At 35.0% G+C, this 15916-nt stretch overlaps 3 protein-coding genes across 4 annotated transcripts; all 3 read right to left on the bottom strand.

Moving 5' to 3' along the window:
- Positions 1-1342: 1342 nt before the first annotated feature.
- On the bottom strand, positions 1343-4379 carry LOC123193649 (mannose-1-phosphate guanylyltransferase 1). Of its 2 annotated transcripts, none has more exons than XM_044606709.1 (5): positions 4175-4379; positions 3432-3564; positions 2795-2857; positions 2442-2681; positions 1343-2339 (listed from the first exon to the last, which is right to left on the bottom strand). In XM_044606709.1, the coding sequence occupies exons 2-5, from the start codon at positions 3540-3542 to the stop codon at positions 1668-1670; spliced, it is 1086 nt and encodes a 361-aa protein (XP_044462644.1). In that variant the 5' UTR covers positions 3543-3564; positions 4175-4379; the 3' UTR covers positions 1343-1667. The 2 variants fall into 2 exon arrangements, with proteins under 2 accessions (XP_044462644.1, XP_044462645.1); XM_044606710.1 differs by having other exon boundaries at positions 3432-3555.
- A 4144-nt stretch (positions 4380-8523) lies between these two features.
- Positions 8524-11702, bottom strand: LOC123192440 (wall-associated receptor kinase-like 20). The gene is made up of 3 exons (XM_044604992.1): positions 10765-11702; positions 10608-10667; positions 8524-9771 (listed from the first exon to the last, which is right to left on the bottom strand). Exons 1-3 carry the CDS (start codon positions 11540-11542, stop codon positions 8705-8707), a joined length of 1905 nt encoding a protein of 634 aa, XP_044460927.1. The 5' UTR covers positions 11543-11702; the 3' UTR covers positions 8524-8704.
- A 2316-nt stretch (positions 11703-14018) lies between these two features.
- LOC123230299 lies at positions 14019-14758 on the bottom strand. The gene has a single exon (XM_044656466.1). The coding sequence runs from the start codon at positions 14572-14574 to the stop codon at positions 14341-14343; it is 234 nt and encodes a 77-aa protein (XP_044512401.1). The 5' UTR covers positions 14575-14758; the 3' UTR covers positions 14019-14340.
- Positions 14759-15916: the final 1158 nt, after the last annotated feature.

The following is a 15916-nucleotide window of genomic DNA, read 5'->3' as shown; positions in this document are numbered from 1 at the left end:
ATATGAACAAATGATTGACAGCGCCCATCCATAGCCCTTCTCTAGATTACGTATCCCTGCAGAGGCGAATGTATTGCAAAATGAGGCAGCTTGGGATTTGCCTATGATATTGTGGAAGCATGTGTATGTTAAACTTGAAACTTGATTTAGCTTTTCTATTCATTCAGCTCTTCATGTTTGATGCGTCTGCATCCACCATAGTTATGAAAAGCCTCACAGAGTGATGCTTACTGTTGAACAACAATGGCAAAGGAGGGTTGTTTTCTTGATGGTTTGCCTGGTTGTTGTTGTCCAAATGGACCAGACGAGAACCTGCATGCAATATAAGAGGTTGTAGTAAGATGTTATTAAGGATCCTTAAAGCTGGAGGAATTAATATTGCCTTCAATAATGCAATCTAAGTCTAACAAATTAATATTCATCTTGGAACCCAGATTTCCTTGTCTCTCATTAATGACATAAAGAAAGAATTCATTATAATTAAATATACCAGGAAAGTCAGAAAGAAGACAATAACAATAAAAAGGTTTCGAAACGCAAGTAATTGATCATTCATGGCATGCCTACTTCTACGGATACACCTCTTTGTCATTAGTCCCATCAGGATAAACAATCAGTGATGATTCCGCAATCTATGGCAATAGTATGGCCGGCTGGCTGGGATTGGGAATCCTTATTTTATTAAATGAAAAATTGACAAGGAAAGGTCCACATCAGGCAAGCAAAATAAATATGATCAAGCCCCCACAGCACATGCGTTGCCATGCATCAAACTTGATATATTGGGCCCCCATTTGCACACCTATCCACTTTTCTTTTTTGCTGTTTCAACCTATTGAATTATGGTGACCCATCTTTAGCTTTAATAATGGTGGTCCACAATGTGGAAAAATTGAACAAAAAAAAGGCACTAAGTTGAGGGCAACAAGTAGAGATGAGATAAATAGCCAAATTTCTCAATTTTGATTGTCTGCTAATGGATTTATGTTTCACAAGTCATCTCAATGATGTTTCACAAGTAATCTCAAAATTGTTACATCGAAAGCTAATAAAAGAGTATATATCTAAATAACGGTAAACATTTCAATTCTGATATCAAAGATTAACAAAATTGATAGAATATTAATATTTCTTAAGAAAATGTCTGAATTTCAACCTCTATTACGCTTATGAAATCATAACTTGTCTAGTATAATGATTGTAGGTCTGGTTACTATACCTAAATATACCCATTCAACCAATACGAACAAATCCCCAGTTATAAAAAAACATATATATATTTCAAGCATGCAAATAGCAAGAGAAAACCAAACTTTTTTTGGTTGCCGACAAGTGATCGGGGTCTTTGAAATGTTTATCTCAGGGACAATCCATTCCAACAAATAGAAATGAAATTTACATTAAAGAAACATTCTTATGAAAATTACATAGCCAGCAAAACCAACTGATGGTTTATTACCATATATACACTAAGTTACACCTCTCACGCCAATCATCATTTGCTTTTCACAAGAGAAACTGAGTCTTCAACTTTCAATTCATTCACATGCATATTAAGTTTCGGACATGTCTCAAGATGAGAATAAAGAACGAAAGAACCAACACATTACAATTACTGGGAAAAATAACTTACTACTTGCTGACAGCGTTCTACTTAACATCAGTGATCACATGACTATCTCTGGCTTCAAAATGCTTGATTTTATCTCTTTGTGCGGCAAAACCACACCCCCGTTGCTGTAAATTTCGTCACACACATGAACATCTTCTCCAAGGATGGTCATGTTTTCAACACGAGACCATTGTCCTACAGTGGAGTGCCATCCAATGATACTACTGGATATGCAGGCATGCTTTTTGATGCGGACTCCACGCATCACTGTGCAACGAGAGAGTCTAACTCCTGACTCAACAACACAACCAGGACCAATTGCAACATCAGGTCCAATCAAACACCCCTCTCCAATCTTGGCACTCTCATGAATCAAAACATTTCCTACAACATGAGAGCCAGTCGCCAACTTAGATGAAGATTTCTTCCTGAGGGAGTCCAGATAAAGTCTCAGACCTGTAATATAGTCCCTTGGCTGTCCAATGTCCATCCAAAAGCCTGGAAGGACCATAGCATATAGCTTTTGCTCAGCTGCAATTTTTGGGAAGACCTCTTTTTCAATTGAGGTGGGCCTTAGTTCAATGCGATCAAGAACTGACGGGTTCAAAAGATAAATTCCAGCATTGATTTTGTTACCAACAAATAACTTTGGCTTTTCAACAAATTTCTCAACTTTTCCAGTTGATTGTTCCAAAACCACCACACCATATTTTGATGGCTCATCCACCTATGTAAGGATAATATAAAAAGGTTATCAATCACTTAACCTTTATCACAATGTCTCCAAAGAACAGGAGTGAAAATAATCCGACAAGGGCCGAAGTTTTACCTTAGTTACCATAATGGATGCCTCTCCTCCATGGGATTTATGGAATTCAATCATTTCTTTGAATGGGTACTCACTAATAACGTCACTGTTGAGGACAAAAAATGGCTCACCAGAGTCATCAATCAGTTTGTCCCTAGCCAGAGCCAGAGGACCAGCAGTGCCCAATGGTTCAGTCTCCTGTGAGCAGGTGATCTTGATACCAAGCTTGGCCTCAAAGTCTTTCAAAAAGTTCAACATCACCTGCATAATCAAGAAACACCTTAAGCATTAGAGCCAATTTCTTCCAGCATTACATCAATCACTAAGATCATTAAATCAAGTTCAGGATGTAAGAAATGGCATTATTCCCTCACCTCTGGTTGGTAGTTAATAGCCAAAACCACTTCGCTAACTCCAACTGCCTTAAGAGCCTCTATCTGTAAAAATTTCAGTGATATGTGTCAACCCGAAGTGCATACACTAATATAAAAAAGAGAAAGAGAAGAGAGACAGGGAGAAAATAGACTATATTAAAGTAACATAACAAGAACTAGTACTCTGCCATAAAATCCCTGGTGATATTGATGACATGGTTTTTCTATTTGAGGAAGAAAAGAAAACAATTTTGTCATTTTTCTTGAAAAATGTTTCAATCTATCTTTAGATCAGAAGTACACAAATATGTTCACACACTCCTCTAAACCAATATACACAAAGGCTAAATTCAAAATTTTGGAAACTGGGGCCAACAAAGTGCGGATGGTTTAATATCTATTGGCACCTATTCTTTGACAGGTTCTCAGCGGTGAATTGCTTCTCCATTGTGGATCTCAAATAAGAAGATCAATGAAAAAATTCTTTACTACTATTTTAGAAAAAATGTGGGAATCCCAATCTGTTATATTAAGAAAAGCTACAAGAAATGACTACTAATCAAGAAATGACTGCCACCAGAAAGGAGGCTTCCAGTAGAGATGTAAATTAAAAAAGGTCATGCTTACAAAATCATACCTGATGCAGGATCATAGGTTTGTTAGCAAATTCAACAAGGGGCTTTGGGACACTGAGTGTCAATGGCCTCAACCGTGTTCCAAAACCTCCAACAAGAATGAGTGCCTTCATCGTGATTTGCAACCTGCTTTTCCTACAGAAGACTAAGTCAGCATCTTTGGTAACTAATAACAAGCTAGCAGATAACACAAGCTAATATGTTATTAAGTTAATAAACCCCATCCTCTCTCATATTTATCCACACAAGTAAAAATTAAAATTCCTCAGGAATTCTGCATTGACAGTTGTAGATCTAAGCCCGAGTTCATCTTTGAAGGCAAGGCTGGCGAATTTGATAATATCCGTTTTATTTTAGGTAGAAACCATAGCATCCAAAACAAAGTTTCATTCTACCAATTGGATCACAATCACCAATCAGAATCAACAAATCAGAATGTGTGTAACTTGAACAACAATTATCGAATAAAATGTCACCCCACACACCATATGAACAAATAATGGAGGCTTTAGCAGGAAAATTTACAGGCAATGAAACAAAATGATCTATTTAACAGCCAGATCTAACAAAATACACGAAATTAATCATCAAAAACCTCTTTTCCACCATCACTAAGAACAATCAAATCATAATTAAACCAACAAAAAACCCAAAATACGGTAAACTGTGTCCACATTATGATAATTCATTAAAGATCCGAAATGAAAACAACCTTCGTAACGGACACAACTGGAAACACAATTACCTTAGGACTCAATTAAACGATCCAGAAGAAAACGAATTCGAACCGAATGGAAAATTAAATTCGTTTGAGTAGCTCAGGACGGACAAGTGAAAGGAGTCCTGAGTCGAAAAGGGCGAGTTCCCGCTGTTAGATGTTTGTTAATTGTCTGAGCTGTGCAGAGTTCGTTGGTTGAGAGAAAGTTGATTGGTTATTTGTATATACACAGAAGGAAGGATATCTGAGCATTAATAAATAAAGTATGAACATCAATTTTGACGGATTTTAAATTAAATATTAAATTGAACTTTTGGTAGGTTTAAGTTTCCATATTAATTTATTCAACAAAATTATATATTTAAATAATTTATCATAAATAATAATATATTATTATATAATTAAATAATTTTAATTTAAAAATAAAATTTTAAATATTATTTATATACAAAATTATTCTTTAATTTATTTTGAGCGGTTGAGATGACATTTCGTCCGATTAGACTTTATTTTTTGGGGGTAATTTCGAGGTTCTTTCGGGCTTTGGAATTGTTGACGACCTGGATAAATTAGTACTTTTGTACTATACGTTTGGCAATTTCCACGTCATTTACTTTTTTTAAAATAAATTTTCCGCTAAAAATTAATGTCTTAAATGGACAAAAAGTAACAAATTAAATTTTAAATTTCTATATCATAATGAATTGACCATCTGATCCTCCGTTACTAATAGAATAACAATAAAGTCAGCAAAGATTTATTCAGCTTCAATTCACGCGGTCGTGGATGAAATTGAATTGAATCAAAATTTTGACATTGACAGAATCATTTCATTTGAAGGATGGTCTTAATAAGATAATTAATGAACAATTTACAATTAAATAACAAAAAAAGGCCCATCAAGCTTTGTTTAATTTTGCCTTGTAAGAAAATTAAGTCTAAATCAATGATTTATTGCTAAATTTTTAGAAACTTGAATTGTTTAGTAAATTATGGAGTAACAAGTCTGTCTGGGTTCGTATTCTATTATTGTATGCATGACTATGATTATGAACTTGGGAAGCTTAGAGAATAAAAAGCTTTGCTTTCATTGAGGGATTTTTCTGTCGGTGGCTTCTCATACTAGCTCTAGATTGGGTAAATTTGTAATTACCAAAAATTTTATAAAACCCATAATATTTTCAAAAATTAAAGTGCACCCTTCAAGCATATGTCATTTTCAAAAGAAAAAATAAAATTAAAATATTTATGTAAAACATCTTTGCACTTAACAAAATTTACTAGTTGAAGTAGATGACAGATGCAAATCTAATTTTTTTGGAAACTTAAAAAGGGGTATTTGTCATTTAAACAAACTTGCAGTGGGAATTAATCTCTTGGTCTTATTAATATAATAAAGAAGTATGCTTCACATTTTATTAGTTAATAATTATGTCTTTGTCTTTGATTAATATAAAAAAAAGTAAGGTAGCCATTACACTTTCGAAGATTTTCTTCTTTAATGGGTGAATTAGAGATCTTCCCATGTGCCAACCCATTAGCCCATGTGATTCTTTTGCCATTCACAGCTACTCAATCTCCTTTCCTTGCACACCCAGCAAATTCTAAAATCTTGCTACAATCAACATACACTCATTCATGCCAATGATGATTTCTCTAACTCTACAACAACAATTTCCCTTCTGAAATAGAGGCAAAAAAACAAAAAAAACCCAAGTTCTAAATTATTAGATAGATGGCACGAATGAAGGTGGAGTGATAAAATCAAGTAAAAAATAGTCCAATTAGATGGAGTATAATAAGAGATGGAATGGTCAACTGGCCTAGGCTAGATGAGATGTTATGTTGTGGGGTATGTTCAAAGGTAGAAGAGCTTTTAGGCCTAATTTTTCCATCTTTACCTACCTCGGTTCGTATTTGAATGAGGATAGGTCACCTCTTCAAGTTGACTAAAATTAATGTAAATTTTATAAATAAATGGACCCTTGAGAAGATGAGATTTTAACTTGTCAACTATTTAGTACCCTTGTATCTAGGTAATTAATTAAGATGGTCATATTTTAAGGGGTTATATTAAATGACCAACTCATTGAGGTTATACATAATACATATGTGACTAACAAATTAGGATTAGTCAAAATTATCTCATATATATAAACTTGTATTAGAATCAATTTCAACATTTCAAATCTTGCATAAACAACTTGTTGTATGTACTCAACTTTCCTTTGATTTTTCTTATTAAATATAGAGAAAAAAGTTATAAGATTGTTCATTTTTACCTTTTATTATTTAAAACGTTGAGATTTACTTGTTTTTTAAATAAAAATTGAAATATTTTTTGGATCGGATAAAGACGATTCGTCTTTGTTCAGTCGATTCATAATGGTTTAGACAATGCTCAACGATGCTTGAGCACAGATAGGAGATCCGTCACTTGAATCAAAGAAGGAATAACGACAAATCTAAGAACCACAAAATCCATCGACCTACCTTCTTCAATTCATTGCACATGGGCCACCAACGATGTCTTCAGAGCAACTAGATCTAGAAGATGGGTTGGAAGAGCTGATCGTTGGCTAGAATGGTAATGACCAAAAAAGGAAAACAAACTCTAAGGTGAAATATTAACTTTTAAAATTTGAGTAAAACTGAAATTGTTAGTTTTTAAAACCTAAGGAGATAAATTAGGTAAAATTATATATTTTTTAATATTATTATTAAAATAACTATTTTATTTTATATTTAATAACAATTTTAATAAAAATTTAATTATACATAAGTTTTAAGTTTTTAAAATTCTACGAATATATATTTAAAAATACGCTAATCCTCAGGGGAAAAATAATCCTTTGCCCTTTGCGGTAAGTCAAACATTAATTTCATTGATTAAAGTGTATCTTCATTAAATATATAAAAATATTATAAATTACTATCAATTCCCCCCTCAAAGCGTGGACTAATTATTTTGTCGCACAAATTTTAAAATTTATTGTTTTGACCTTTACTATTAATTTAAAAAAAAAAAAGTAAAATTGTAATTTTATCTCCAATTAATCTCAATTTCATAATTGCACTAATAACATCAGAATGGCCTGATTTAATCAAAATCATACTATTTTAATACAATTTCTCTAAAAATACATTAGAATTTTATAAATTTATCAAAATCGTATTATATTGATGTGATTTTGGCCAGATTTGCACCATAACACCCAATTTATATTAATTTTAAGGCCAAACGACTAGTTCCCACCCAAGGTTTGATGTTTTCTCAAGTTTTCACCTTTTAACTATGAAAACACCAAACACCCACCCATGATCGGTTAGATTTAACAAAACCCTAACGGTGGTAAGGGTAAAATCGTCATTTTTGCTATAATATTAAAAATAAACTAAAATAGAATATATTTTGCCCCCCTAAACTTTAAAAACTAAAATTTTCCCCCAGCCTAAGTTTTAAAAAATCGTAATTTCACCCTAGGGTTTGGTTTTGAAATCTCCGGCGACCTCTCCAGCTCCGTTGGCGACGGCTTCTCCCTCCCGAAGCAACCTCTCCTTCCGGAGATCGTCGAAAGGAGAGGTTGCTTCGGGAGGAAGAAGCCGTCGCCAACGGAGCCGGAGAGGTCGCCGGAGATTTCAAAACCAAACCCTAAGGTGAAATTGCGATTTTTTAAAACTTAGGCTGGGGGAAAATTTTAGTTTTTAAAGTTTAGGGGGGCAAAGGGAGATGAAAATTTTAGACGTTAGGATTCTGTTAAATCTAACCAGTCATGGGTGGGTGTTTGGTGTTTCCATAGTTAAAGGGGGGACATTTGAGAAAACTTCAAACCTTGGGTGGGAAATAGTCGTTTGGCCTAATTTTAATTAAAGATAATTATTATTATAAATATAAATAAGGATATTAGTAATATATAGTCATATGTTTGAAAGTAAAGTATAGATTTTGAAAATGTGAGGATTATTAATAAAAAATTTTGAAGTATTGAAATTTTTAAAATTTTAACATGTTTCTCAAATAATTTTAAAGTAACAGTTGCACCCTCTAAAAAATTAAACTAAACCCAAGAAATTAATAATATAAAATTATATTACAAATTATAAGAGTAGAATATACATAATAAAGTTTGGTGGTGTAAAATGTTATTTATCTTTAATAAAAATGAAGAATTATGAAGAGTATTTTCGTTTTTTTAAGTGTATTTATACTAAAATTTAACTAAATTCCGTGTTTGATGAAAGGGGAGAAATTGATACTTTTCAACTTCAAAGATGGGCACTGTCATTTTGAATAGTTTGGTCGAAATTTAGCCTGTCTCCCTTAAAAATAATCCTTCCATTACCATCGCAAAGCTTATTAATTATGGAATAATAGCAATGCAAAGCATACATTCCATTATTCTCTTTGGAATAACAACACTTCCATTATTAGATATGCAATTCTGGTAAAATTTCCATTGAACAGTCTTATTGATGCAAAGCATCTCTTAAACTAAACATACATACATTCCAATACCCGGCGTCTCCATAAAACAGGAGCATAGATTAATTGAAAAACTATTTCTTTTTAGTCTCTGCTGCTGCAATGCTGATAATGTATTCAATTTCTTCAGCTACTTCTTTCATGGAAGGCCTATTTTGTCTTCGTTCTTCTAAGCAACCCACAGCCAAAAATGCCAATGCCTTCATTGTCTCCAACTCCAAATTACTCGCTTTCTCTCTTAACACAGGATCAATTGTCTCCATTAATTTTTCTTCCTCCAACATCCTCTGCACATAAACTGCCAGGTTCACATCATCTTCAGCCCTGGTAAAATCTATAGCTTTCTGAGACGTCAACAGTTCTAATAACACAACCCCAAAACTATAAACATCACTCTTATCAGTTAACTGATAATTCTTGTAATATTGAGGGTCAAGATACCCAAGGGTCCCTTGAGCACATGTAGAAATGTGACTCAAATCAGTGTGAGCTAATCTCGACAACCCGAAATCCGAAACCCTTGCACTCAACTTGTCGTCAAGCAGAATGTTGCTAGACTTGACATCACGATGATAAATTGGAGGAGCAGCTGAAAAATGAAGGTATGCAAGACCTTCAGCAGTGTCGTGAGCAACCTGTAGACGTCGAGTCCAAGTCAGTTGGGCATGGGCTCCAGGTTTAACCTTGCCTTGTAAATGGTCAAGAAGAGTCCCATTTGGGATGTACTCGTAAACCATAATCGGCTGCTCTAACTCAACACAACAACCAAGCAATCCCACAAGGCTTCTATGGTTAACTTGGCATAAAATTCTGACCTCATTGAGGACTTGATCAGTGCCCTTAATATTTCCAACCTTGGCACATTTGACAGCAACTTCAGTTCCATCTTTAAGAATGCCTTTATAGACTTCACCGTATCCTCCAGCTCCTAAGAGTCGGTCTTTGGAGAAATTGTTTGTGGCTTGCTTTATCTCTTTGCCCGTGAAGAGTTTGGAGGCTTTGCCTCCGCTTCCGGAGTTAAGAATCTCTTCTCGCTCTCTGGCCAGGCGTTCTCGTGCTTCCTTGATGCGTTTGTGTCTTCTGTAGAGTAAAATTGCGATGGTGGCAGCAATCAGTGATACGCCAATTCCACCAGTTAATCCTACAACTCATGACATGAGTCAGGCTTAAATTAACTGTAACAATACATCAATATTTGAAAAATATTTAAAAGATACCAATACTGTAAATCATAGTTGTCAAAGGCGTAAAATGCCATAAAGCGATGAGAGATCCTATTACTTAAGTGAAAAAGGCGAAGCCAAGGTGTCGTTTTTTTCACTTAAGGCAATTAAACTATTCCATTAAAAGTTTTCCATTTCCATTAAATTTAAAATAATTTTTTACTATAATTGATCAGCAGCTTCATCAGTGAACAAAACTAGACGTCTCTACCTATTATATAAGGGATTAGTAACATGCAACTTATCTGACACCCTCAAATCTCTATAAAAACCTCTTTGATAATCTTAGAATTCGTTAATAACCTCTACGACAATCTTAAAACTCTTTATTAACCTCTCAACGATCTTAGAACTTTGTTAATGATCTCTCCGACGATCTCAATCCTAATAGAAGACCTTATAAATATCCAATAACCCACATATCTTATAAACTTCCCCAAATTCATTAAAAAAGCGCTAAAAGAGACTGTCTTTGAACCTTAATCGCATTGACCATGGATGGCCACACCATTTATGCTGCAAACTGCGAGAAATATTATTATTATTGCTTCTTCGATAGATCACCCAATTGACTATACAGCAAGTAGTATTATTATTTATTCTAAAATTCCGAAATTATATTGAAATCTCCAACTGCTCCCAGAGAATCGAAGCTCATTAGCCAAGAACAAGAACAAATAAAGAAAGATAAAAGAACATGCGACCAAATCAATCGTAAAAGCCCCAATATATATCCATTCAATTGTCAACATACCTGCTATGAGTGCAGTTCTATTTTTTCCTCCACAACCGTCAGGATCTTGACACGTAATTACTGCACAAACATGGAAACATAAAATCAGCCAATCAAAACCAACAGATCTCTTAAGAACTATATGATTGAACATAATTTCACATTTTCACGAACTTACTTTCATCACAAATGCCTTGAATCGGATCCCACTTAAGCCCTGCCTTACAGAAGCATCTCTTGACCCCACTGTCAAGTGTATCAGCCCCACATGTAGAATTCTTATCACAGTCAGCTTGCGACCCACACACGGGCTCGCTTGGCGAAACCCACTGGATCTCCACCCCCGGTTCGGACCACCGGTTCACGGGCTCACTCGAGTCCAAGTTCACAAAACTCGTGTAGGCCCTACAACCTGCCTCCCTCAGCCTAATCATATACGATGTCGTTGACCCACCCGCTCTAAACGTACAACACAGCGAGGCGGATGGGTCATTGCACGCAGAAGAGCCGGCCGTGGCGTTGACATACACGTGGCACAAGCTGGTCGACGTACAGTTCAATGGGGAACCGAGTAAAGTGTTGGAGCAGTTCAAGTACATGATGGTATTACTACTCGTAATGTTGAAGGGTAAACTGGCATTGAGCTGGATGCCTTGATCGGGGAGATCAGTTGCAAGGCACGTGTTGGGTAAGAGACTCGCAGGCTTGATCACCAGCCGTTGGATTGACGGACTGATGGATGTGATCGGATAGGAATTATTTAACGTGTCAAACTGAAGTGTGTTGTTGGAATCGCACCGGATTTTGTAAGACTGGTCACCACATGTGGGTCCTGTACTGAGCGGGTACGGAACTGTGGTGTTGCCGCAGTTGGGGCAGCGAGTGGCGGAGAATGAAGTGGTGGCAGATAACAGCAGCGCCGCCGTGAAGAGGAAGAGCTTGGTCGGGAAAATCATTATGAGAGAGAGAGAGAAGAGACAAAAGCCGTGCGCGGAAATGAGGAGCGTTTCGTGGTGGTTATATAAATAAATTAAATATAGTTTTGTCAAAATCGGTGGTACCTGTTTGAGATTTGACTTTTGGGAGACATTCTGGATTTGTACAGTTGGATTGTCGTATTATTAAATAATTATTTTCGTTTTTGATAAGAATCTAATCCAAGTGAATGAGCTTTCAGAGTCAAAAACCAGCTGTTGTTTGAGCGTTAATAAAGAGATAACTAACATGTTAGAAGGTCTAAACAGAATCTTTGTGGCCACCCTGGTTTCAATATTTCGGCTATGACTTTGGAAATTTGTAAAGATCTAGAGACGAAGACTTAGAAGAATGAGGTACAGTACCGAACCCACAGAAAACGTTATAATAAGAAGATATGATGTTCATCCGTGAAGATTTTGCGTTTATCTTGATCAAAGTTCATTGAATAGTTGACTAAGATATATGCTAGCTAATTTTTTTTCTTCTTTTTTATGTATTTGATTATCCCAAACAAGCAATGCAATAATGAAGCAACCTAAAGAGGGGTAGATTGTTTTGTATGATTTGTTAGAAATTTTGGACCTTTAAACTGGAGTGTCGATCAATTTAACATTTGTTTTTAATTATTAAAATAATTTAATTTAATTTAACTTGAATGTTAGTAACAATATATATGAAACTTATATATTCTAACACTTCCCCTTAAATGTAAGTGGGTTACATATAAACAATTTTCATACATGGTGATCTATTTGAATTTAAATTTGACTTTTCTTTTTGGTTAGCATATAGATCCACTTAGATTTTAACCTAAATTTCAGTCCATCATGCTTAAACAAGTTTTGGATCAACGGACTTGAAGACCTATGCGAGTGAGTAGGGCAAAAAATTGATTGTGTCCAAGGCCTTTAGTGAAGATATCAATAGGCTGTTAATGAAGACAAAACAAATTGAAAGTCTAAGAATTTTCTTTGAAGTTTCTTACAAACAAAATGACAATCTATCTCAATGTGTTGTATTCTTCCATGACCAAGGTTGGAGGCTATATATATGGTAGATTTGTTCTAACAAAATAATGTAATAGGCCTAGGAACATCAACTTTTAAACATATAAAACATTGACAAGCCAAGGAATTTCTTTGGATGCTTGCGACATGCCCCAACGTTCTGCCTCCATAGAGGAAATAGCCACAATTTGTTGTTTCTTGGATTTTCAAGTTAGAGGAGCATTGCCTCAAAATGTAACAATAAGGGTCATGAATCTCCTTCTTGTAGGATATGTGGCCTAATTAGAGTCACAATATATTGTCAAGGTTAACAAGTTATCCTAGGGAAAGTAAATACCTTGCTAAGGTTCTTCTCCATAAAGCAAATCAATCATTTGACTATGTTCAAGTGCGGATGTTTGGGGTTACATATAAATTTACTAAAAAATTGGGTCTTATAAGTAATGTCTAGTTGAATGAATATTAAATTGAATAGATATTTATAAGGGTCCTTCAAACGTTTTTCGAGGTAGATAAAAAGGTTATGTTGTGAGGAGAGAGTATTGGCTTCTTTACCGTGTTTGACTTGTGCCTCATGAACAATGTCTTTTGCGTATTTTTTTGGTTTAGTATAATATGACTTCTTTTGTTTACTTCTAGTTGGAGAAAGTAGCAATGTTCGCTTACGGCTTAAATTTTGAAGCAACCTTCAAGATAATACTTGAATTGCATGAAACTCTCCATGTTATTTCTTGTCAAAATTAAATCACCTATGTAAACAAGAAAAATAAATAATTTAGTATTGACTAATAATATAAATAAAGAGTTTATAGGATGGATTTTGTATAAAATCATTTTGAACGAGAGTATGTATCAATTTTTTAAACCATTATCATGACGACTGATGCAACCCATGGAGAGATTTGTTGAACTTGCATACAAATATCTTCTTTTGTTTTCGTAGGCCTAGGGAAGATTCATGTAGACATTTTCTTCAAGGTTTTCATTCAAGAATATATTATTAATGTCAAATTGATAAGGTTCCCAATTTTTCATGGTGGCTACCATTAAAAGGTATTTGAATATGGCAAATTTGACAATTGGCATGAAGGTCTTATTGTAGTACTGTACCAATATATTTCTCACGTGGGTGTCTATTACATTGTTTTCCTTCTTATCTGTTTTTTCTTTCCAACGTGAGAAATATATTGTACAGTAGTGATTAAAAAATTATAGTTGAAAGTGGTTGAGTGGGTCGGTGTATACCGTACTCTGTCATCAAGGGGCATTTAATGATCTTTTGATCAAAATGAATTACTTCCCTTCACGATGTGAAGGGGAGACTTTGACTTCATTTATTAAAGGCCTTGAATCTAGATTATGAGGAACAAAAGTCAGCTTTGATATTCTGTGGCAAAATGACCCCTCTGTTCTCTGAGCAGATGAATTTACACATGAAACAGACAACTCACAACTGAATCTTTATCATTCTTAACTACCTGAAAGTTACAATTTTATGAACAATTTGCATTGTTTAGTCAAGTAAACGACTTTACTTAGTGCTTAGATACCAATTTGTTTTTTTGACTCAGCCGGAGAGGAAAATTCTGACAAAGCTTCAACTAGCAAATCCCTTTTTTGAAAACGACTAGGTCGATCAAATTGACCATCAGCTCAACTGCAAATGACACCGAACCCATATGTATAAAATATTTGCCATAATAGTTAACCCATAACTTTTAGACAAAATACATCTCAGTAAAATTTGATTGTTGAGTGGAAGTAGCTAGCTAGCTGCTAAGAGACTTGTGGATTGGAGTGTGGCGAAAAGTTTGGGGCCAGAGAAATGCACCCATTGCGAATTGTCTCTTGTAAGCCAAATCTCCATGTGTAGACAAGCCATATTCAGAAAGTATGCTGTCAAGCTTCCACTCGGGCATGTCCTGGTAGTCCTCCTTGGTGTACCTTGGGTAATGAAGAGGCATTTTAAAGCTACTAGTACCACTGTTTTTATCGCTTTCCATAACAAATTAACAATGGAAAGAAGTATACTATTTTCTTTGTTGTCTATACAAGTGGGGTGATTGAGCATATTTATCTGAAAGCATTCAGGCTCCATTTGCATGGCCGGTGTCACAAGAATTTGCCGTTGCACCTTCTCGATCATTTGGTGATTGTGTGAATAGTATGAGAAGTTGTTCTGTGCATATCTAGAATATTCTTTCTAAACATAATTAAGAATGGAATGGCGAGTTAAGAGGCTAAATATTAATTAAATTTATAATATAAAAGTAGCACATTTTCTAAGGTTCAACATGTTCCACGGTTAGACTCATGAATTAGAAAATCTCCACCACTCAATCCTCATCATCACTCATTTGATTACCAAATTATGATTATTAAGTATGATCGAAGGAAGGAACCTACCTCATATCATTACTGGGCCACTATGTTTCAGCGTTTATGAGGCCCAAATGAGAGGGTTATGTACGGATAAGTTGTAATCCAACAAGTTCCACTGTTGGACTATTTAACTACAATCGATCCAAAAGAAGACTAACTACTGATAAACCAATCACCTTTCCGTCAACTGACCCCAGCGAGGCAACATCATATTATTACTGGGCACTGTTTCGGTAGGTTTCTGAGACCCAAATGTAAAGGTTCCTAACGATTGGCTTTGCGGATCCGTACCCGATACACCACTTAAATTATAAGTGGCTGGCTTGCCTTCAAGTTTTTGCTTCTGTCTTATATATTTCGGTTTTTTATACGGGCTTCTGAGCTAGAAATGATAATTTAGATCCGATTTTAGAGCCCCCAACCCTCTCCGACCTTAATAGGAAGGAGATTTCTCGATAAAAATGAAGAAATGGACGGAGATGGAGACGAAAAAAATCTCTATAATCGAAGACGGGGATACATATGTCCCCGCCCCTCCCCGTCTCAACTTCAAAACTTAGTCAGTCAATCCATTAGGTTTTACAAAAAAAAATTATAAACTTGATAAAATCAATTGAAGTGAATAAAAAGTGTTAAATTTAATGTTATTACAAAATTATCTTAAATCACATACATATTTACTAAAATTATACCTTTAATAATTTTTATTACAAAATTGTCACCCATCTTTTAACCCTAAATCTAAATCTCTTTTTCCTTCTATTTTTACTCCACAGCCACACACTCCTTTTCTCAGCCAAAGCTTCCATTTTTTACTCCACAAGTGCACACTCCCTCTCCAAGCCAAAGCTTCTTTGTCTTGTAGTTGGAGGTAAGCGTCTTCCTTCCATCTTTTAATTCCGAGCCAAAGTATTATGATTACCTCGGTGGAGTTCTATTTCTCAGTTTTTTTCTTTAACATTT

Source organism: Mangifera indica, chromosome 12 (genome assembly GCF_011075055.1).
Source record: "Mangifera indica cultivar Alphonso chromosome 12, CATAS_Mindica_2.1, whole genome shotgun sequence".
NCBI classification, from domain to species: Eukaryota; Viridiplantae; Streptophyta; class Magnoliopsida; order Sapindales; family Anacardiaceae; genus Mangifera; species Mangifera indica.
Note: the sequence above shows the minus strand (reverse complement) of the source record. Positions and strands in the feature narration are given on the sequence as shown.